The sequence below is a fragment of the Littorina saxatilis genome, linkage group LG5, assembly GCF_037325665.1.
Source record: "Littorina saxatilis isolate snail1 linkage group LG5, US_GU_Lsax_2.0, whole genome shotgun sequence".
In the NCBI taxonomy this organism is placed as follows: Eukaryota; Metazoa; Mollusca; class Gastropoda; order Littorinimorpha; family Littorinidae; genus Littorina; species Littorina saxatilis.
In genome coordinates, this window is record NC_090249.1 from 48830329 (window position 1) to 48854477 (window position 24149).

Here is a 24149-nt window from a genome sequence, read left to right on the forward strand (position 1 = left end):
CTTTATGGTTTTGTTTATCTCATTGATTTTTATTTATGAAAGACTTCCAGCAAACAGAAAAACACCAAGATTTCGGGTGTTCGACCTAGAATTTCCCCCGAGTTTCGACTCAATTTACCAATGAAGCAGCATGGGAGGTAACTTACAATACTCAACATGAGTGATGTCCCTTGGCGGTATGGTTTCGATGTAAACATGCAACAAAATGCCGGATTCATCGTGTGATAATGGAAACGTTCACAGTTTATTAGCTATCCCACATGTACCTGAGAATGCTTCGTTCAAATTCAAAGTAGATAAAGATCAAAAATATAGGTATAATAGGTCGATACAAATGAAATGTATGGTTATCTTTGACGCAAGAGTTTTACCGCTAGGTATGCATTTCACCATGCAATGCAAGGGGTGTCCCGTTGCATTTGACTGACGACAGAGCTCATAACCGAAAGAGAAAGTGTGTGTTGCAGACAATTAAGGTGCTGATGCCTTCTTATCATTTGCTCTCAGGGCCGACCATTTACTGCCGGACAGTGTCAATTGTATTCTGTGAAAGGTATACACAATTACCATACTTTTTTCTTTCCTTTATCTTTATTTTCTTTTGAAGAAAAATCACTTCCGAATGTATATGTTCGAGTTTCACAAATTCTTTAGTTTGTTTTGTGGACATGTGTTAAATAACAGCTGTTAAATGTTTCATAAAAATAGTCAGGTTAGTTTACATTCCGCCGGTACATATAAGCCAAAGTTTTGGATTCTGCCAGCGTTACCCATGCAGATGCAAATGCAGATACATCCCCATCGTAGATTGTTACGACAGCACATGCATGCGAGCTAGCTATAGGTTGATATGACACACTGTCACAGTAAGTAAGGTGGTGATTATTTGTGTACATTGCGTCTGACTGCTACTGTTTGGTGAATGTGCCACATGTCTTGTAAACCAGTGTGATATATGTACCGTATCACAGATCACCTGGTCCATTCAAGCAGTCAAACTAAGGCCTGATTAGTAACATATCAATAACTTCATAATGCAAAAAAATGTGAGACTTGCACACAAATGGCATGACCTACCAGTTAACAACATACTTTCCTGAATTTTTAGTTGTTACTGGTAAAATATATAATCTATCTGATTGATACAAATGCTAACTTTGTGACCTGTTGATTGCAGAGAAAACAGTAAATCAAAAGCAAGATGGCAGAGAGTGACACAACAGGACTTGCAGCATTAATCAAACAAAGAGCCAGCCGGCCGTCATACGCTCGCATGATATCCTGGGAGATCCTGAAATCGTCGGGAAATTCGCCTCCTCATAAATCCATAAAATCCAGCGGAAGACGCAAGAACAAGCCAGCCTCTAATAAACAGCATGATGAAGAACAGAGAGACAGAGACACAGATTCAGAAGAGTCCGAATATTTTTCTGCAGATGAAAATGTTCCTGAGCAAACAAGCAGAAATTCTGATGAAGATGAGAGCGTCACAAGCAGCAGTAGTGATGATGACAGCGATGAGATGGTATCTGCGTCATTGCAAGCGATGAAACTTTCCACTGGCGGAGCAGGGGAGCGGAGAAGAGGGCTGAGCAAGAAACAGAAGAGAAAGCGACGGAGGCAGGGACACGATAAAAGCGTTTTGTGCTACGCAGAGTACACTGTTCCTTTCCAAAACACGGGGAGCGTCGACCTGAGTGCAGATGACCTGCGTGACGAGTTGGTGTCGGACGCCAGCAATGTGTCGGCTAGAGTGCCGTCCCTGTTTGACCTGTGCACCAAGTCCTTGTGGTCAGCAAGCCACTCGCACCGCTCGGCCGCACATCACCTGCTGCCCGGTCTGGTCAAGTCGTCCATGGCGTCTTATCGCCAGTCCCAGGCCTTCTCCAGTCTTCAGTTGTCCTGCTTGTATCGCACGCTTGCTCAGCTGGAAAGCAAGAAGACGGACCATCAGTTTGAGGTATTGGCAGCTGTGCGTAACGTGTGGGGGATTGGTGTGGCAATAAAGCATAAAAACGGCAGAGAATTTGCAAAGTACGGTCCAGCTTTGCACCAAAGGGCAAGTGATGCCAGCTTTGTGATTCCCTTTACCTATTCCTCCCAGCAGTTTGCTGACGTGCCAACTGGCAGGAGCCATAGTGAGTCGCTGAGGTTGGCGTATAAAATCTCTTGTAAGTAATTGAGTGTGTGTGTGTGTGTGTGCATGTGTGCACGCGCACATGTTTGTGTGCATGTGTGTGTGTGTGCTTGTGTGTGTGTTTGTGTGTATGTGCATTAGTGTGTGTGTGCTTGCGTGTCTATGTGCGTGTGTGTGTGTGCTTTTGTGTGGGTGGGTGTTTGTGTGTGTGCACATTTGTATGTGTGTGTGTGAGTGCATTTGTTTGTGTGTGTGTGTGCCCTAATGTGTGTGTGTATGCATGCATGTGTGTGTGTTGTGATTTCTGATTCATACGGCTGTATCCTCAGTGGTTGCCAGTGTGATGGACTTGCTGGTACCGTTCCACATGCGACCGACACGAAAAAAAGACAAAGTGGACTCCACACTGGACAAAGAGGATCAAGCACTGGTCAGCTGTGTCAACGTTGTGCTGACACATCTCAAGCAGAGGTACAGTGCTACCCTCCTCCCCCCTCCTCACACACACCCTCACACCCTCCTCCCCCTTAATCTCAAAATTCTAATTCAAATTAAAATATTTGTAATCCACAGACCTGTTTACCCTTACGATTTTGGCGTAATTTATTACGATTTTCTGCAAAAAATACGCCATTCCGCTATCCGTGTCAAGACTACGATTTTCAAAACGTCCAGGTTACGTTTTCCGTTTTCCGTCGCTGTCCGCTTCCGATCCAACATTTTAACATCTTTTTCGTGTTCCGATCCGTCAATTTTAACCAACGCTCTGCGCGCATCTCTCTCTGCGCATATCTGCTGCGGTTTTTGGCGGTAAACTGAATCAGAATGTGCTTTGTCTTGCACAGTTTACAGTACGCCAACATGAAGAGACCTCCAACCAAGCAGAAATTTCGAAAAGAATACACCGAAAAGTGGACGTTTCTAGGACCTTTGTGAATGATGGATATATATACATGTGCATGATTGCGTTTCGCAGACACAGTTGTCATGGGCGTTGTAATTGGCGACGAATGCTGGATGATTACTATTTTTGTGCCAGGATTACTATTTTGGGGGATGAGCATTACTCCAAAACACTTATGGGGGTAAACAGGTCTGAATCCAAGAAAACAAATTCAGATTTTTTGTTCTTCACCTTTGTAAAAGGTCTTTAATGAAAGTAACTGTTTGTGTTCGAATCCGTCAGGTACAAGAGTGTGGTGGAAGAGTACAGTGACCGAGCGCTTCCCTACCTGTACTGGGTCAGAGGTCACACTAAGCTGGCCTTGGAGCAGTTCCTTCGTTTGTCTCACGCAGCCACAGGTAAACAATGTTTGTCTCACACAGCCACAGGTAAACAATGTTTGTCTCACACAGCCACAGGTAAACAATGTTTGTCTCACACAGCCACAGGTAAACAATGTTTGTCTCACACAGCCACAGGTAAACAATGTTTGTCTCACACAGCCACAGGTAAACAATGTTTGTCTCACACAGCCACAGGTAAACATTGTTTGTCTCACGCAGCCACAGGTAAACAATGTTTGTCTCACACAGCCACAGGTAAACGATGTTTGTCTCACACAGCCACAGGTAAACAATGTTTGTCTCACACAGCCACAGGTAAACAATGTTTGTCTCACACAACCACAGGTAAACATTGTTTGTCTCACGCAGCCACAGGTAAACAATGTTTCACATAGACACAGGTAAACAATGTTTGTCTCACACAGCCACAGGTAAACATTGTTTGTCCCACACAGCAACAGGTAAACAATGTTTGTCTCACATTGCCACAGGTAAACATTGTTTGTCTCACACAGCCACAGGTAAACAATGTTTGTTTCACACAGCCACAGGTAAACATTGTTTGTTTCACACAGCCACAGGTAAACAATGTTTGTCTCACACAGCCACAGGTAAACAATGTTTGTTTCACATAGACACAGGTAAACATTGAATACACAGCAGTGGTTTTAGCTGCAATTAATCCCAAAGGATACATACTATCACTTTGAGTGTGAGAATAGAAGACTTTCTTTTGTTGTTTGTCGGGAAAAAGGCCCAACCCCCCAAACCCCACCCACCTCCAACCAACAAACATACAATACCCCTACTATCACCACCACCCACCCTCTTGCCCCTCACCCCCCAAATCCAACCCAATCAAACTTTTTCTTCATACTCTCTGTAAATGAATGTACCCCCATGTTAAGACTCCCTCCTTTTTAAGACCTGCTTTTCTCAGAGTTTTGGGGGTCTTTAAAGGGGGGGGGGGAGGTTCCACTGTACAAAACTTCACGGCAGCTTCTTCCGGTTTCCCCCAGACCTATTGGAAAAGGCACACCATTTGATGGAAGCAGCCCGCCTGTGCCAGTTCCTAGGCAACACGGAGTCTGCGCGCAGGCTGTTCCGTCAGTCTAACGACGTGGTGCTGGAGAATCCGCAAACCAGGGGCCAGCAGGGAGACAGGGAGGAAGTGAACGAACAGCTGCTGATGCTGTGCGCTAACACTTATGATCAGGGGTAGGGGATAGTCTCGTAGAGATGTGTGTCTCTCTTACTTATGCAGATTTTTGTGCAAATGAAGCAAAGAACAGTAACTTGAAGAATGCAATACACACAGAGAAATGTGCGCACACACATGCACACACACATGCATGTGCACACGCACATACACACACACACACACTGACACACACACACATGCGCGCAGACACGCACGTACTTCTGCAAGCACACACACACACACACACCCGTACACACACACATACAAGCATGCTGACAGTCATGCACATACACACATAATAACAAACACGCACACACACACACACACATGGCACACATGCACAGCAGGTAAAGAAGATGTTTCTTGTTGACAGTGTGATGAGTGAAGAGAAGGCGTTGCAGTCTCTGTCGGCGTGGCGATACCTGACAACAGCTACCTGTACTCACCCTGAGTCTTACCTGGCCGCTGTCGAGTCGGTTATGTGTTATCACCTCAGCCACCTCCCAGGTAAGAAAAGCTGTCATTGCTTTCGACAACAGTGACTTTTGGTACGAGGGGGAAACCATGGAGGACAGATTTTGATTGTACAGTGGAAACCCCGCCCCCCCCCCCCCCCCCCCCCCTTTAAGACGTCAAAAAGGAGCGGGACAGAGGTTATGAACAGAAAGTCTGAGAAAACAAGGTCTTAAAAGGGAGGGAGTCTTAATAGGGGGGTTGCACTGTACAAACAAAAGTTCAAAACAGATAAGACTTTTAATTTAAAGGACAAAACCAAAAATTGACAAGAACTTTGATCTATCGGCCTTTAAAGTGGACAACCAAGAGACAAAACAAACAAAAATAATGATGCTATATGCCACTAATCCTCGAATATGTTTGGGATGTTTCCAAGGTGGATGTGGGAACAAAAAGATAGCAGACTTATTTGATGAATTTGTTTTTAAAAGCTACTCAGGTTGTTTTGTTTTTTGGGTGCTGCAAGCATGCATTTGTATTTTTTCAGGCTTTAAGACTTTCTCTGTTTTGTTTTTTTTCTTTTCCAACGAAAAGAATCTGCAAAAGGTTTAACTACAGACTGACCTCCCTGAGATGTATTTTGTGTTTTAATCCCCTGACACTGCGAGGAAAATGTTCCTTGTTTTTATAAGGACAGTAAAAGTCTTGAGTCTGCAAAAACGGCTGCTTTTCCTTCTTGGATCTCACTCCACGTGTGATAATCATGAACAACTGTCTTCTTGTTTTCAGGACAAAGTATCAGTGAGAAACTACGTGGTGTGTTAGAACTGGCACAAACAGCCAGCAATCACGCGTGGTTGTCCCGTCTGCATCTGTCTCTGCTGCACGCTTGGATGGGAGATAGCGCACGGTCCATCATTGCTTATTGCAGGTCTGTGCCGGATGAGACTGATTTTGTTTGATAATGATGATACAGTGGAACCCCTCTTATATGACCCCACAACTTGAAATATCATGTCATGTATTTCCCTTTTGAAGACCTTGATTGTTCTGATTTTCTGTTCAAATCATCTGTACATTTTTCTCTATTTCAAGACTCCCTCCTTTTGAAGACTTTGATTGTTCTGATTTTCTGTTCAAAACATCTCTAAATTTACCTCCACAGTTTAAGACTCCTTCCTTTTGAAGACCTGATTTTCTCAGATTTGTGGAGGTCTTAAAAGGGGGTTCCACTGTACAGATTATGGTTTTTTTTTCTTCTGATGTACCATTAAACCATCTGTAGTGTGTGTGGTGTGAGTGTTTAGCAACTGTGTGAATCAAATATGTGAGTGTATTTTGCTCATGTTTTGAAATGCATATGTAACTTGTAAGTGTGTTGTGCAGACCTGTTTACCCTCCCGGATTGTCCGGAATTATTACGGATTTGGGGTCTAAATTCCGGTATTACGGAAATCTTTCGGAAATTGCGGTCGAGAGAACCTTTTTCGTGCGTGAAAATTCGAAGTCGAAATTGTGGTAGTCACCAGGACTGTGATTTCAAGGCTGACCGAAACAGCCTTTTCTGCGCATGTGCACAGCAAGGTATTTGTCGGATTCCGCGGTTTTGAGATTGACATTGGTCCGAAGGGTAATATAGGATCTCTGTGGGGACGAAATGCCAACCAAAAAAGCGAAAGTTGTACAGAAATATCGGCAAAACGGTGAAGTTTAAGAAGAGCGAACCACATTCATTTTGGTGATCGACTTGAGATCAGTGCAACAACAAAGCTAAGTCAGTTAGAATATGAGTCACGTCGCGGCACGTGTCCCGAGGTTAGACGCAGTACACAAATGAACATGGAAACAAACAAAAACACGAAATTATGTTTGGCAAAACATGAGCCTGCTTCGCATCGAGTTTATTTGACCTAGGTCTCTACTTCCACAGAATCTCCCAGACCTGCGAACCGATCTCTCACTACGGTCAGTCGCGCCAGAGACATAGATGTAGGTCTATGGTCGCGCTCATCAGTGACTTGCGCTGTTGCCGAAATTCAAGTCTTTCTGAGTCTAAAACTGATCTCCATTAATATTTCTCCAATATAGCAAAGATCACAGTTCTTTGAAATCGAAAAACTTACAACAAAATTTTTAAATGAAATAAACGAATCGGTCCTCTAAAATTAAAAGTAGCTTCTGGAGAGAGTTATTATGACTGGTTTTAATGCAGGATGTCTGATGTGACAGAATGTAAGGTGGTTTTGTTCACATGCATCTTGACTGTAAATAGTCCAAGGGCGGAGTAGGGTGGGGGGGGGGGGTATGTTACGGGGGTTCCGGACCCCCCCCCCTTGCTGTCAAAAAAGCAACAAAAAACACAAAAATTCAGTCTGTGGAGAAAAAAAAATTAAAACATTTTCTGTCTGTGAAATTTTTGTTGTTGTCGGGAGCAGATATCAATGAAGATAAATTGCCATTATTTAATACTAACTTTATAAGAAATAATGAGTGGCTGCTGACACCAGTTTATCATGTTTAAAATCAAGGATAAGCCACAAATTGTTAATAAAATAGCTAAAATTCTTCAGCCAGACCCCCCAACCCCTGGACCCCAGGTTGTACCCCCCCCCCCTCTAACTCTCTTGCTCCGCCCCTGAATACTGTTTTTTTTTGTTTTGTTTTTTTAGATAAAGTAAACTTGTCTTTGTTAACTTGCATATATATCAGGTGTCTTGTGTTGTGTGTTTATGGTGTGTGTGATCGAGCTTCTGTGTGTGTAGTACAACACTGTTAAACATGGTTAACAATTTTGTTCTTGTTTTGCATGGTAGCGCGCGAATTAACGTGTCGTTTCATCGTTTTCAAGCTGGTTTATGGTTGAAAAAAAGATTACTCAAAGATGCCTCAAATTACGGAAAAGTACCAGTTGCATTCCTGATTTTCATTTGAGGGGGTAAACAGGTCTGGTTGTGTTACCAGCTAGTGTGTGTGAAATATTTGTGTGAATTTCAACTTTGTTGGTTATTTTTATTCTTATTTTGAATTTTTATTATCGCTTTCTCCTCTGCCCCCAATAGCTTTGCAGGGACAGAGGATACTCCAGGAAGTGAGTTCAAACCCGACAACACGCCTAATGCCTCGTTCACCCCCTGGCGAATCCTGGTTGATACGGTGACGATGGCGAAGAAACCGATGAAACCGCTTCATGTGGTTTGGAGAACGCAGCTGGGATTCTTCAGGGTTGTGAGGGACCTGTGAGTGCTGTGTCTGTCATTCGTTACTGTGGAACCACCTCAATTTTTACGACCTCCAAAACTCTAAGAAAATTATGTCTTAAAAAGGAGGGAGTCTTAAAATGGAGTTCAATTTACAGAGGTTATGAACAGAAAGTCTGAAAAAAACAAGAAGGAGCGTTAAATTGGGAGTCTCAAAAGGGGTGTTCCACTGTGTTATTACACCCCCGGTATAGGGGTGTGTATAGGTTTCGCTCGATGTGTTTGTTTGTTTGTTTGTTTGTTTGTGTTCGCAGATAGATCTCAGGAATGAACGGACCGATCGTCACCAAACTTGGTGAACAGGTTTTATACATTCCTGAGACGGTCCTTACAAAAATTGGGACCAGTCAAACACACGGTTAGGGAGTTATTGGTGGATTAAGATTCTACAAGGACTTATAGAGGCGCATATTAATGGTCAAAGGGAAATAACCTTCTCAGTTGGTGGCAGTGAGAATGGTTATTTCCCTTTGACCAACGGGGGTATTTTTCCTACCTCGGAGGAATTTCTTGTTTTTAATGGATACAATTATCATCCTGAGTACGGTGGAGTTACCCCCCTTTAAAGACCCCCAGTTTAAAACTCCCTCTCTTTTAAGACCCTAGCTGTTTTTCTCCAATTTTTGGTGAGTTTTTTGTTCTGTAAATGTACTCCCATTTTAAAACTCCCAGTATGCAGTCTCAATTATTTGGTATAAGAACTAATTCATCTGTTAGACGTACTTGTCCTAATCAGTTTCCTTATGTCTTCAGGCAAGTGTTTGAGGGAGACCTAAATGGCAAATCTCTAGGACTGCGTTTGTCCCCTGAAGGTCATTTAACAGGTGACCTTCACCTTCTGCTGCCTCCAGTCCGAGCCTTTAACCTTGACCTCTATACTGGGTGAGAGATTTTCTTCCATTGTTTCGTTTTAGTGTAAGCCTGTGACTAATCAACCAAGTGGCATAGATATTTATTCTGAAAGAACTGTACTGTATTTTTAGTACTATGATTATGTAAGGCAAGACTTTTTCACAACTTCGACCATGCAGCTGTGTCCTTTATTGAAGAAGCACCTTGTGTATGACTAAAAAAACATTGTCAAAAAGTAATGGTTCCAGCCTGTATAAGCTATCATCTAATTTAAAAAGATGGTTTCTGTATGTGTGCGTGTGGGTATGATATGGAAATGCTCATGCAGAAACGATGGCAAACAGAAGATATGTTATGAGCCATCGAAGACACTGCCCGTCTGGGCTGGCAAAACTTTGCTTCATTTCTTATCACCGCCTCATTAGTATTGACGCGCGTCATATGTACATAGTGTCATCGTCCACTCTCTCCGCATTTGCTTGCAAAGTCCCCCCCCCCCCCCCCCATTTGTCTGCGTTTTTATGGGTGCGGGCTTATAAGTTGCACAATTCGCACATGCAGGACGCGCAGGTTGAAGTACGTCAGTGTGTGTGCGTGCATGTGCACACATGCCCGCATATAAGTTTATGTGCGTTTGTGGTTCTTTGTGTGTGTGTAAGTGCGCGTGTTTGTATGTGTGTGCTAGCTTCTTGGTGTGTGAACTCTCTCTCTCTTTTTCTCTCTCTCTCTCCTTTTACAGACTGTTTGCGTGTGTGTTTTTATATAGCGGGCTTAGGGTTAGTCTTTTACGGATGAAAACGCAGGTAGAGCTATAGTCATTATTGATTATTTTATCTTGTGGCAGTAAACTGATTTTGCCATCATCCCCTGGTCACACGTACGTCCAGAGAGCCGTGTTCAACAGTCGTCGAACTGTGCGGCACAACCAACAGGACCAACAGCAAGTGTACACTGAGGAATATTCAAGTATGTCGCTGGCCACGTGAAGCTGGGGTATAAGATCAGAATCAAATGAACAGTGGCACCCCCCTTTTAAGACCTCTACAAATTTAAGAAAATCAGGTCTTAAAGTGGAGAGATGGGGCGGGGATGTAGCTCAGTCGGTAGCGCGCTGGATTTGTATCCAGTTGGCCGCTGTCAGCGTGAGTTCGTCCCCACGTTCGGCGAGAGATTTATTTCTCAGAGTCAACTTTGTGTGCAGACTCTCCTCGGTGTCCGAACACCCCCGTGTGTACACGCAAGCACAAGACCAAGTGCGCACGAAAAAGATCCTGTAATCCATGTCAGAGTTCGGTGGGTTATAGAAACACGAAAATACCCAGCATGCTTCCTCCGAAAACGGCGTATGGCTGCCTAAATGGCAGGGTAAAAAACGGTCATACACGTAAAATTCCACTCGTGCAAAAAACACGAGTGTACGTGGGAGTTTACACATTTTATGAACAGAAAAACCAAGGTCTTACAAAGGGGGAAGTCTTACATTTGAATTTGGGTTCCACTGTATTCTGTTATATTTATTGTATACAGTTGAACCTGTCGGATAATTATGATAAAATCCTTTATTTAACGTCACTCTGAACGTGTCTATAACAACCACCCAAGGGACCAATCAAAATTGGTTGCAATAGACAGGTGGTAGCTATAGAAAGGTGAATTATATCGATGAAAAACTCTGTGATCCTTGGCAGTGGTTGTTACGTCATGTAGGCATGTTAACTGTTCTTGTAAAGATTTTCACTCGCACAGACGGATCGTTTGCCTTGACTTCCCTGGAAGTGTACTCGGACGAGGAAGGCCGGCAGGTCCATTTGCTGACCACAGGGGGATGTCGGGCTTTGAACGTCCACAAATACGTGGCATACCTACAGCTGACCAGTCCAAGCGGTCAGCGTACCAAAGTCAACCTGAGGGCTGTAGCCAGGAGAGCATTGCACAAGGTGTGTTGGGACAATGTACCTCTCATCCATTTGCTCTGTCTGTCTGTGTCTGTCTGTCTTCAGTCTCTCTCTCTCTCTCTCTCTCTCTATATATATATATATATATATATATATCTCTCCCGGAATCAGTTCGAGTCCCAACGAGTCTCAATACTTTAAAAAAAACACCTCTCTTTACATTTAATGTCAAATTACAAAAAGTCACAGTGATGGAAGACTTTGTTCTGATTATTTTTATATTGATCATATCTGTCCATATACAGACCTGTGCACATCTACGGTTTCTCCGTAACTTCTCCGATTTTTATATGCAGAATACGGTGCTCCGGATTTTTGACTCACATGCGAAGCAAAAGTGAGTCTATGTACTCACCCGAGTCGTCCGTCCGTCCGTCCGTCCGTCCGTCCGTCCGGAAAACTTTAACGTTGGATATTTCTTGGACACTATTCAGTCTATCAGTACCAAATTTGGCAAGATGGTGTATGATGACAAGGCCCCAAAAAACATACATAGCATCTTGACCTTGCTTCAAGGTCAAGGTCGCAGGGGCCATAAATGTTGCCTAAAAAACAGCTATTTTTCACATTTTTCCCATTTTCTCTGAAGTTTTTGAGATTCAATACCTCACCTATATATGATATATAGGGCAAAGTAAGCCCCATCTTTTGATACCAGTTTGGTTTACCTTGCTTCAAGGTCAAGGTCACAGGAGCTCTTCAAAGTTGGATTGTATACATATTTTGAAGTGACCTTGACCCTGAACTATGGAAGATAACTGTTTCAAACTTAAAAATTATGTGGGGCACATGTTATGCTTTCATCATGAGACACATTTGGTCACATATGATCAAGGTCAAGGTCACTTTGACCCTTATGAAATGTGACCAAAATAAGGTAGTGAACCACTAAAAGTGACCATATCTCATGGTAGAAAGAGCCAATAAGCACCATTGTACTTCCTATGTCTTGAATTAACAGCTTTGTGTTGCATGACCTTGGATGACCTTGACCTTGGGTCAAGGTCACATGTATTTTGGTAGGAAAAATGTGTAAAGCAGTTCTTAGTGTATGATTTTTAATTAAAATTCTGAAATTCCAATGTTTTACTCCAAACATTTTTTTTTTTTTCTGTTTTAAGATGTTTTGACCAATTAGTTGGCCGTTGCGCTGAAAAGACGTTTTCCGATTTACCAGAAGCGCGCGTGTTCTCAGCATTGAGTCTTTGTTCTTAGACTTAGTTCGTCCAGCATCTGTGTGGCAACTTGTGATTGAAGTGAAACATGGAAAAGAAAAAAAGAGTGCGAGATTCATATACAGTAGTGAAGAGGAGATCAAGAGGAGACACCAGCTCTGTCACCAAAGAAGACAACAGTGTTGATGTTTCACCTTGGGTTGTTAATAAATAGTAATTCCCATTCTACTGCGTCATAGTGTTTCAGTTTGTGTGCTTTGTGAGCAGAATTATGTCTTGAACTGTCGTTACAGCTTACTACTAAAACATTTTAAAAACTACTGAAATTTGGTTTGTTTACTACTGATGAGCGTCTGCATATAGCATCAGTGTTTCATTAAACATGTTCTGGTAATTCCCAATTTTGATCATAACGTAAGAATTTGTGTATAGCCTGCAACGTGTATATAGTCCTGTGAATAGTTTTTATGCCTTTTTATTTTTTATTTTTTATTTTTTACTTTTATGTTTATCTTTTCTATTTGATTTACGTTTGTGTATATATAAGATTAGAGTAGTCCCTCTCTGGGCGAGGGCTGGTTGAAAAGAAGCTTGTTTATAATGCTTATGCCACAACCCTCGTAGACTAAAATTTGATCTCTCTCTCTCTCTCTCTCTCTCTCTCTCTCTCTCTCTCTCTCTCTCTCTCTCTCTCTCTCTCTCTCTCTCTCTCTCTCTCTCTCTCTCTCTCTCTCTCTCTCTCTCTCTCTCACGCATTTTCCCACTTGACATTTTTGGCCAATCACAGTGTACATGTAAAGGAACCACGTGTCGATTGTTTGTCCCCAAAAAGCAAGGGTACTAACTCTTTCACATCCCATACAAACCCATACAAACAAACAAAGTTATTTCCGAACATCATCTATTGGCATCCAGAGGTTGGGGTGCAGACAGAATAACAGACAGAGTGAAAATGATTCATCCCCCCATTTACAGGATGTGTGTACAAGCACTGGTTAAAGCCTGTCCAGACTTGGACGCCGTTTTACGCTATTTGCGCCGCAGGCCGTTTTGTGCGTCGCGCGGGATTTTGCCGAGTGGCTACACATCGACGACTTTTTTCGCAAAGCGGTATCAGTGGAGCGCAAGCGTCAAGGTCACCTGACAGGAAGGTCAACACGCTAGCGGTAATTTGCAAAGATGGCTGCGTACATACAAAACAGTGACAGTTGCATCGACTGCCACGCCGCGAACTTTGCGTCCCTGTTTTTGTATAACTTGGAAAATGTATTCCACAGGGATTCGTGGCTTCTGTATAGATCGATAAGTTCGCCGATCTGTGTCGAAGAGATACTTTAGAGTCTACCCACAATCCAACTCGATCTGACGATTGACGTCATCGCTCTGGTTTTCTCTGATTGGTCAAATTTCCGTCGTTCTATGTCTGTGTCAGAGAAATTAGAACACGCTCTATTCTTCTGCAGATAACGCTTCGCGATCATAGCCCGCTGCGGCGTGCCGTTTTGAGCATAAGTCAAATGTGGACAGGGTCAGCCTGGAGTGTCTGGACAGGCCTTTAGGCAGCCATCTTGAAAATGACACTGTGTTTTACGTGTGACCTATAAAAGAGCCTTTGGTTCCCTCATTATTTTCTGATCCCCCCTCTGGGAAAAACATCCATTGTCCCATATACCAACATAACAGCTTTTGCACAACTGCAACATTTTATTTAAGAACAATATCTCGTCTGTTGCTGTTGTCTTCTCTTCTGCTGTAGACTGAATGGTGAAAAAGTCTTGTAGTACAGTGGAACCCCCCTTTTAAGACCTCCAAAAAGCTGACAAAATCAGGTCTTAAAAAGGAGGGAGTCTTAAAATGGAGGTAAATTTACAGAGGTTATGAACAGAACATCTGAAAAAGGGTCTTGAAGTCTTGAATTGGGGGGTCTTGAATTGGGGGGTCTTGAATTGGGGGGTCTTGAATTGGGGGGTCTTTCAATGGCCGGGTTCCACTGTATCATAAAGTCTCGTGAATCTGTAAACGCTTCAACAAATAAATAACACATTATTATGTAAGTCAGCGTTAGAATTGAATTCATTACATCATGTTACATATGCTACTATATTGATTGAAATGACTCAGACAAAAATCCCTTGAAAACATATTGCCCATTCATAGTGTGATCATGAAATCATGAGGGTATTATGACCTTCTTGCATGTTTCTGGCAGAAAATGGAAAAAGAAATTTACCAGAGCTTTGCCGACAACGAGCAGAAGTTGGAGGAGGCTTTGAAAGGCCTGGAGTATGCAAAAAAACATGACCTCTTCATTGAGCAAACCAGTGTGAGTATATAAACCAGTTCACTTTGGATGTAGCTAGGGCCTGTGGTAGCTAAGTATAGTAGAAGGGGTGTAAGTCGACCAAAAGTGGGTGCATTCCCTGTAGGTGCACTTCCTGTAGGCGTTTTTCCTGTATACAGGGAATGCATCGGGGGGGGGGAGGGGGTGTATTTCCTGTGTGCTGAGAAAATCACAACATGTTTTGAGAACGAAATTTGTCTCAGTGACTAAAGTCATATCAGAAAATGACTTGTAAAGGTCACTGCCAGGCTGTGTGTGTATTGGTATCATATATCAATAATGTCGGGTTTCAGTGTGAATCAATTTCACTTGCTGAGGATGATTGTTGCTTGTTCATTTTAATTTACAGCGCTTATATGTCCCTTAGTTTCTCAGTCCTTTATACAGCAATCTTCCTCGTTGGATTAAGAGTCTCAATTTGCTGTGCATTTTTTCTTTTTCTTGTGATTTGCCAAGCACATCATTGTGGGACATTTAATCAAATAACATTCATCCATCCACTCACAACGTTCTTTCGCTCACTCTCTCCGAATTCTGCCTGTAAACAAAATTTCAATTATGTTTTGAAGATAAAATCATGATGATACCTAAAATAGCTTTTACTTCTTCACAGGAGGCAAGTCAGATTGGGAGTATTGTCAGTTCCATGAGCGAGAACAAGAAGCGACCATGCTATCGTTGGAAAAACAGATGGTGTGCACGAATGCACGGTACGTTAGCATCCAAAAGCGGGCTGAAGCGCTATGGCCAAGACTTCCTGTTGGAGGTCAAGGACTTTGTCAGCTACGGGAACACCCTCTGTGTAATGGGAATCATGGGCTTTTTTCGTCCGTTCCTGCTGGTATGTTTGAAGTAACTATACTTTATTTCTATTTTTGATGAAAAATATGACTTTTTACTCAAGATCTGTGTAAAATATGTCATATCTTAGTCAAAAATACAAATTACATTTAAGCATCAATCGATTTTCCTGTTATTTTTTAAGATTGAACGCACACAAATATGCACCTCAGCTACATCAACCTAAATATGACTTTTTGTCGGACTCTGACGTCACATTGGTTCAAAGAAGGAAAATTCAATGTTCAATCGATACATTGGAATTTAATTCTCACATCTAGGTGCACGAGCCTTTAAAAGCCTTTCAGATATGCCTGAGGCATCTATTCATTTGTAAAAAGACCAAGTTTTATCGACTTTCTTGCGAGGAGTTGAAAACTGCAATTTTGTCACTCATTATTTTTGAGTCACTTGAGAAAAAGTGACTCTATGTAATCGGTCAGTGTTAGTCTGTCCGGCCGGCCGGCCGGCCGTCCGGCCGGCCGTCTGGCCGGCCGGCCGTAGACACCACCTTAACGTTGGACTTTTCTCGGAAACTATCAAAGCGATCGGGCTCATATTTTGTTTAGTCGTGACCTCCAATGACCTCTACACTTTAACGATGGTTTCGTTGACCTTTGACCTTTTTCAAGGTCACAGGTCAGCGTCAAAGGAAAAATTAGACATTTTATATCTTTGACAAAGTTCATCGGATGTGATTGAAACTTTGTAGGATTATTCTTTACATCAAAGTATTTACATCTGTAGCCTTTTACGAACGTTATCAGAAAAACAAGGGAGATAACTAGCCTTTTCTGTTCGGCAACACACAACTTAACGTTGGGCTTTTCTTGGAAACTATAAAAGTGACCGGGCTCAAATTTTATGTGAACGTGACTCATTGTGTTGTGAATAGCAATTTCTTCCTGTCCATCTGATGCCTCATATAATATTCAGAACTGCGAAAGTGACTCGATCGAGCGTTTGCTCTTCTTGTTTATCATTGTCCAGGTGTGACAGCGTAAGGCAAAATAAGCTGAAGTAAGCGAGGCCAAAAGGAAAGGTTCCACACATGAACTAATTACTACAAAAGCCCACATTGAAGTTGATTTAGCCTCAGTCACAAGGAGAGAGAGAGCTCGATCTTTCTGGTTTGGGTAGTCCTCAATGAAACATTCCAATCATTCAACCTTTCTGTGTTTTTACATTTGGTCAAGTTTTTGGCTAAATGTTTTAACATAAATGGGGAATCGAGACTAGGATCATGGTGTATGTGTGTGTGTGTGTGTGTGTGTGTGTGTGTGTGTGTGTGTGTGTGTGTGTGTGTGTGTGTGTGTGTGGAGCGATTCAGAGAAAAATACTGAACGGATCTTCAAGAATCAGAGAATGATATCAACCCCAGAAGCTTTTTCATTTTTTTGATAAATGACTTTGATGACTTCATTTTCAGCGTTTTGTGAAAGTTGAGGCCGCACTGTCACACCCTCATTTTTCTATCAAATTGATTGAAATTTTGGTCAAGCAATCTTCGATGAAGCTCAGACTATGGGATTGACAGCACTGTTTACCCATACGATTTTGCCATATTTTGTACGCAAAGTTGCCAAGGATACAACCAATACGTTTGGAGAGAAAAAATATACGACGATCGTAAAAAAAATATTCAAGTTTGATCGTGATCACTAAATGGAAGAAGAAGAAGAAATCGAAAGTAGGTTGCCAAACCTGTTCTCGCGATATACCCGTGGAGAAAATCCAGCTTTGACGATTGGTCAATGTAATCACGTGAGACGTGATATGACGAGACTTTATTTGCCGCCATTGTTGTCGTCGAGTCCAGCACGTTGACGAAAATGTCGAAGCTAAAAGCAGTAATGCCTAAAAGTTCCACTTCTGAAAACGGACAATGTTATTGCTGCCCTTGAAGCAATAGCTCATGAACGTTTCTTGTGAGTTGCAAAATACTCTCAATATTTTGAACATACGCTGAATCTCGGTGAAAAGTACACCAAAGTCAAAGTGTGGGTAAACAGGTCTGGATTGAATTTCAGCTTGGAAGCTTAATAAATAACTAATGAGTTTGGTCATTAAAAATTGCAAAATTCTAATAAAAATGTAAATGTTAGTAATCGATCCAAAATGGTGTTATCGTATTTGTTATCATTTCCAGATTAAAAAAACATACAGATATGTCAAGTTTGGATTAACAACAAGCTCAGAAAGTCAAAAAGAATACAGAAAAGCACGCTTTTCTGCTAATTAAGTGCAAACGCTTCTGTGCTATACAGGCTTGTCAATTTCACTGTGTTTTCCAGGTGAAAAATGTCAGCAATTTCCTTGCCATGGGGATTGATGAAGCTGTATTGTCTCGGTGAAAAAATGCAGTGCGTTCTGTGAGTTTGACACATTGACTAAATGTAGTAATTTTGCCTTACCCCACTTGTTTTATTCTTGTTTTAATCTGTGTTTTGAATGTTCTTTTGGTGTTCTTCCCTTTCAGTTTGTGGACATCAGCAAGAAAGAGACATTCGCCTCGCCTGAGACCTATGTGTGCAAATCCATGCGAGACAAGTTCGTGGACACAGTCATGCTGGATGTCATTGGTCGCCACGGCAACACCGTTCCCCGTGCAAACATACTGTGCATCAGAGATGTGGAGGCAGGTGCACGGAACCAATATCTCAGGTACGTAATGGTTCCTTTTCTTGAGACAGTCTTAGCAGCTAAAGGGGTGCAGGCCACATTTGCGTTACGAGCCCCGCCACATCTGAGTTTTCGTACATACTGTATTTGGTGCCCTAGCTGACAAACATTGTGGGACGGAGGGCACTGTACACCCTGTGACACAGAAGGGGTCTAAGTCAACCTAAAGTGGGTGCATTCCCTGTAGGTGCACTTCCTGTAGGCGTTTTTCCTGTATGCAAGGAATGCACACAGGTGCATTTCCTGTAGTCTTCTTCTTCTTCGTTCATGGGCTGAAACTCCCACATTCACTCATGCTTTTTGCACAAGTGGGTTTTAACTTGTATGACTGTGTTTACCTCACCATTCAGGCTGCTTTACGCTGCTTTCGGAGGAAGCATGCTGGGTATTTTTGTGTTTCTATAACCCACCAAACTCTGATATGGATTACAGGATCTTTTTTGTGCGCACTTGGTCTTGTGCTTGCGTGTACACACAAAGGGGGATAAGACACTAGCAGGTCTACACATAAGTTGACCATCAATAACAATAACTCAAAACAACTTTCACACTGTGTGACATTTTACCTGTGTAAAAATGTTACACTTACATGGTCAAATTAAGGTAAACTTAACACGCAGCAAACAAGACTAACATATAAAGGCAAGCTAGATGCACACACAGACAAACACACCTGGACAAACACATGTACACACACGACCAGGCCGGCATCATACAAACTAGCAAAAGAGAGTAATAAATTGCAGCGAGAAAGATTGAACAAATTGCAGGAATTATTCAAGCAAACACAAACTCAAAAGACAAGCAAATCAAGCACACATTTAAAAAAAAAAATTCAAAAACAACAAATAAACTGCACTTTTTCCTTATTTCAAAAAGTAAATGACCTACCTGTAACAATTTTGTGTGTGCAGGTTCTTTGGACAAGGCGGAAAAGTGCTGGTGTACCCCAATGCTGACCTGAAGTTTGACCACATGCAGTGTGTGCTGGGATCCTCCTCTTACTGCATACAGAAGCTCAGACAAAGGTCAGTGCAGTGGAACCCCCTTTCAAGACCCCCAATTTAAGACCCCCCCCCCCCCCCCGTCCCCCCTGTAAGACCTTGTTTTTCAGAGTTTCTGTTCAAAACCTATGTATATTGACCTCCATTTTAAAGGCACAGTAAGCCTCCCGTAAACCATCACAGGTCAGGCTTTTACACACAGTACAAACACCCTTTCGTTTAAACACTCACCGCTTGAGAACATCCTAGGTGCCTTACGTAAAGAGCGAGCAATTTTCAAAGAATTTATTTTCGTGGACCGTCTGATCGGCAAATCAGGCACCTCATTTTGGCGCTAGAACTAACTTTTAAAATCTAGATAATATTGAATTGACAGCTTGTTACACAAACATTCTTAAATCATAAAAGAATTCTTTTTCGTCAAGACAAAATCAGTACAATTCAAAGTTTTGAAAGTTTGAAAAAAGAAAAGCCCGGAAACATGTCATGCAAACCGTCTTTGTCGTAGCAGACGACGATTGTGCCTAGCGCCCGTTCATCTGAACAGTCAACTGCCAACGCTCTAGTTTGTGTGAATCGCAGGCATTTGTTGCATTTAGATTCACGCAATATAGCAATAACGTGCTATTGCAGATAAGCTTACAGCGAGTCGCATTGAAATCACAAACTGACGACTACATTGTGAAAAAAGGAAACTGGATCACACGGGTTATCGATGGCTCAGGGGTAAGATAAACCACGCAAAAATAAATTCTTTGAAAATTGCTCGCTCTTTACGGAGGGCACTTAGGATGTTCAAAAGCGGTGAGTGTGTAAAGGAAAGGGTGTTTGTACAGTATCTGTGATGGTTTACTGTGCCTTTAAGATTCCCTCCTTTCTAAGACCAGATTTTTCCCAGATTTTTTGGGGGTCTTCAAAGGAGGGTTCCACTGTACCAAACATTAACTCAGTGCTACAGTGGATTATAATGGAGTGTTAATGTGGTAGGGATAAGCTGTGTTTCTATGTATAGCGACTCGATGGCTGCCGCAGCGCAAAGGCGGTGACAGCGACGAAATGATCATAAGAGTAGAAACAAAGAACCCAGATGTGTATGTGTGGTGTTAAAGAGCATGCGCGTACACATTAGGTAATAGTGCTAAAATTAGTGGAGAAATCACAACGATTAAGGTTGTGCTATGTTCCTCTATTATGAGCTAGGTGGTGGTGATGGTGGTGGTGGTTGTGCATGTGTGGGGGGGGGGGGGGAGGGGAGAGAGCACAGGGAAGGAGTGAGTTTATGTGTTCATGTACGTAAGAGTGCCTGGGTGTGTGCATATATATGATTTTATTTATTTGTTTGTTAGATTTTTCTTCATTTTTCTTTATTTTTTCCATTTTAGCAGAGGACAGGTAGTTGGTGCCCAAGACATTATGCCGACCTTGACAGAGATCAAGTTTGAACAGGAAGAGCCTGAGGTGCACGTGCACGTCCTTGACCCTGAGTTGATGGAGATGAAGGTCGTGGCTGACCGTCTGCTGGTGGTGAGCAAGGAAGGTGTCCGAGTTGTGCGTCCCGACACCTTGCTGCCAGAACCACTGCTGTGTCCACCTGACAGGTATGGACTTTGTGCCAAATTATAAACAGACACTGTAATTTGTTTATTTGACTGGTTTTGCCTCCAAAGGTGATTCTGGTGTTCTGTACACTCGTTCAATTACGTGACGATGAATGTCAGTGTTTGTGTTACAGTGAATGTCAGTGCACCCTGTCAGATGACGGCACGACATTGGTGGTGACACCTGTGCGAGTGTCGGTGCTGACGGAACAGCGAGTGACGTCACCATCCAGCTCTCCCACCGTGCTGGTTCCTGTTGCTGTCAATGATTTTCTCTTGATGCTGGCACTGCAGGAAAGGTATGTCTGTGTGCGTGTGTGGGGGGGGGGGGGGGGGGGAGAGGAGGGGAGAGAGCACAGGGAAGGAGTGAGTTTTTGTGTTCAAGTGTAAGGATTGAGAAATAGAGAAGGAACAAGAAGAAGGAAAGAGGAAGAAGGTGAGAAAAGAACAATTTGGTCAGTTGTTGCTGATTTTGAAAAAGAAGAGGATTAAAGTCGCTTGTTTATTTCAATACTTGTTATTTTCTTCAGTGCCAGGAGATTGGTCCGTTATATAACTGTCGCTTTCATTCCTTTGTTTCTTGGATCTGTTCACTAACATTTACTTTGTCTGTATCAATTGAACATTGGATTTCCCTTCTTTGAGCCATAAGTAACATACGAGGCTGACTAAAACTCTTATTTAGGCGGCTGGCTAAGACAAAAAAAGAGTGCAGGTTTATGAGTGTTTAGTAGTATAATATAGAAGGAGCTGTTATGAAAATGGAGCGATACATAAATGTTCTTTGTATTTTTGACCAAAATATTACATTTGACACAGATCCCTGAACAGTCATTGTTCACCTCTACTGCTAGCCTCGCTGTTCTGGGAGAACTTGGACTGATTTCCCTCTGTCAGACTGTGTCAAATGTCATATTTTGGTGGGAACTACAACTAATGTGAATTATGTGTTCTCTCCATGCAATCAAGTGCAAGTTGCATGCCAAAAGGTGCTTTTCTCATCAGCTTGAACTGTGTGTTGCAGACATTCAGCCCCGGACTCAGTCGTGGAGATGGCGTTCTGTGTGAAAGTGCCGGGTCATGTGAATGAAGTCTGTTACATCGGACAAACCCGTAAGTTTTAGTCTGCTCCTTGTCTTTGGACTTTTTTGTTTAAATTTTTATTACTTATCATCCCATTGCTGGGGAATGGGCGGTTCTGGGGTGATAACGCGAGACAACTTCTGTGATCTTGCCGCGAGATGGCGCCAATTACCAGCCGAAAGAAAGAAGAGGCATAACCTCACCAGAACCGACCATTGTCTGTTTACCGTATAAAATACACGACTTACACACGAACTGTTACCAAACCGATATGCTATTTGGGACCAATGCAAGTTTTTTTTCCTTTCTCGTGTGATCTTGCCGCGAGGTGGCGCCAGTTACCAGCCGAAAGAAAGAGGGGGCATAACCTCACCAGAACCGCCCATTCGGGTCGCCAGTTTTGATAGCTACATACCTGCTCCATGCTGTGGGACTGTAACAACCCCCCTCCCCCCACACCAACACAGCCCTTGTACAGTGGTACCTGTAAAGAGAACACCTCCCAATTCACGACTTGCAGTAGGGTTTGGGACTGAGCATATGCAGGTGGCCGCCATTATAAGTCTCGGCTTTCCCTTTTCACTTCTTTTAGACACCAGACAAGTTTGGTCACAGTCAAATGTATCATTACATCCACTTTTTTAAACAAAGGGACGTAATCGCTGCTCGTTTTCTCCACAGCTAATAGAGATTGGGAATCTGTATCGCAACGGGTGAAATATATTCCCCACTCAGTTAAGCATGTGAGAATTTTATGCTAGGACGTTTCACTGTGGATTTACTTTTGCAACGTGAGTGGCTGCAGCTGGGTTACTGCATAGATGGGGTTCTGTGTGCTGATCAGTCTTTTAAAACAATCCATGTTGTACAATGTAGTAAAGTTTCCACGTGTTTTTTAACCGGAAGTTTGAATTCCCCCAACAAAACGTATGCCATGGCTTTCACCTTGGCTCTGTTGATTATGCTGGGTCACGGGGTCCTGCAAGTCATGAATAAGGAACATAATTCTCTGTGGTCCCTATGTCATATTTGTAGCTGTCATGTAAGGCTACCTGCAATGAAGGGACACTGTTGACTGATCCCCCTGTATAGTTATCATAACTTACACTGTTGACTGATCCCCCTGTATAGTTATCATAACTTACACTGTTGACTGATCCCCCTGTATAGTTATCATAACTTACACTGTTGACTGATCCCCCCTGTATAGTTATCATAACTTACACTGTTGACTGATCCCCCTGTATAGTTATCATAACTTACACTGTTGACTGATCCCCCTGTATATAGTTATCATAACTTACACTGTTGACTGATCCCCCTGTATAGTTATCATAACTTACACTGTTGACTTATCCCCCCTGTATAGTTATCATAACTTACACTGTTGACTGATCCCCCTGTATAGTTATCATAACTTACACTGTTGACTGATCCCCCTGTATATAGTTATCATAACTTACACTGTTGACTGATCCCCCTGTATAGTTATCATAACTTGCGTTTGTCTTCCTCTCACTAAAAGACCACTGGGTGGATGTACTGTACATTTAACGTTTTGTTTTGGCAGTAATTTAAATACATGTTCCAATAATCTACAATTCTTGTTTTTTGATTCTACATGGTAATGTCTGTTCTTTTCTTTGTTTCATTGTTTACACAGCCGGCTACCTGATCAGCACAACCATGCACAAGGGATGGTCAACGTTGTTCTACCGTGAGACGGTGTGCCGGCTGAGTCCTAGCGGTCAGCTCTTGTCAATCCTGCCCTGCCTGGGTCCGGGACCCCGTGACTTCTGCCCTGTCCTGCTGCCTCCCCCTCCCCCTTCCGGCCAGCAAGGAGAGGGGGCAGGTTTGAATCCCAGCTCTGGTGCTGCGTGGCATGTGTATATGAGGGATGGACATGAGGGCATCATTGCTGTCAGGCTCTGAAGATTGTATGTGGATGCCTGAATAGCATGTCTACATGAGAGATGGACATTAAAGGGCAGCTGTCGGGTTGTGGCTCACAAATTCTGTTCATCAGAATGAGTTCTCATGTAACTGAAACTATACTTAAAAGTTACTTGGTGATTTTAACAGCTTGATAACACAAGTCCGAAGATTTTAGACATGCTACAATGTCTTTAATCGAAGAAAGTTTACATTCTTGGCTGAGTCAATGCAGCCCGCTCGAAAATTACTTCCCTTGGACGCGTGACTGTCAGGAATGAATTATCTAAAATACCGACTGTCAGTCAGAAGGCTACTATTTCATTTATACGCATTCGTTATTCTCCTC

The 24149-nt window shown here is 42.6% G+C and overlaps 1 protein-coding gene and 1 long non-coding RNA gene across 2 annotated transcripts in view; one reads left to right on the forward strand and one right to left on the reverse strand.

The window, feature by feature from the left end:
- Positions 1-24149, reverse strand: part of LOC138967354 (uncharacterized) — a 221119-nt gene that overhangs the window by 85998 nt on the left and 110972 nt on the right. The window lies entirely within an intron of this gene.
- Positions 175-24098, forward strand: LOC138967347 (uncharacterized). The gene is made up of 19 exons (XM_070339873.1): positions 175-553; positions 1178-2171; positions 2467-2608; positions 3324-3439; positions 4444-4642; positions 4999-5132; positions 5871-6012; positions 8141-8317; positions 9092-9220; positions 10035-10156; positions 10937-11127; positions 14530-14643; positions 15275-15502; positions 17981-18165; positions 19098-19211; positions 20570-20785; positions 20920-21084; positions 21810-21898; positions 23532-24098. The coding sequence occupies exons 2-19, from the start codon at positions 1202-1204 to the stop codon at positions 23798-23800; spliced, it is 3702 nt and encodes a 1233-aa protein (XP_070195974.1). The 5' UTR covers positions 175-553; positions 1178-1201; the 3' UTR covers positions 23801-24098.

Coding starts and splice junctions, on each gene's coding strand:
- LOC138967347 (XM_070339873.1), top strand. CDS start 1,202: ATGGCAGAGAGTGACACAACAGGACTTGCAGCATTAATCAAACAAAGA. Junction 15,503..17,980: donor TTTTTCGTCCGTTCCTGCTG/GTATGTTTGAAG, acceptor CTTCCCTTTCAG/TTTGTGGACATCAGCAAGAA. Junction 19,212..20,569: donor ATACAGAAGCTCAGACAAAG/GTCAGTGCAGTG, acceptor TTTCCATTTTAG/CAGAGGACAGGTAGTTGGTG.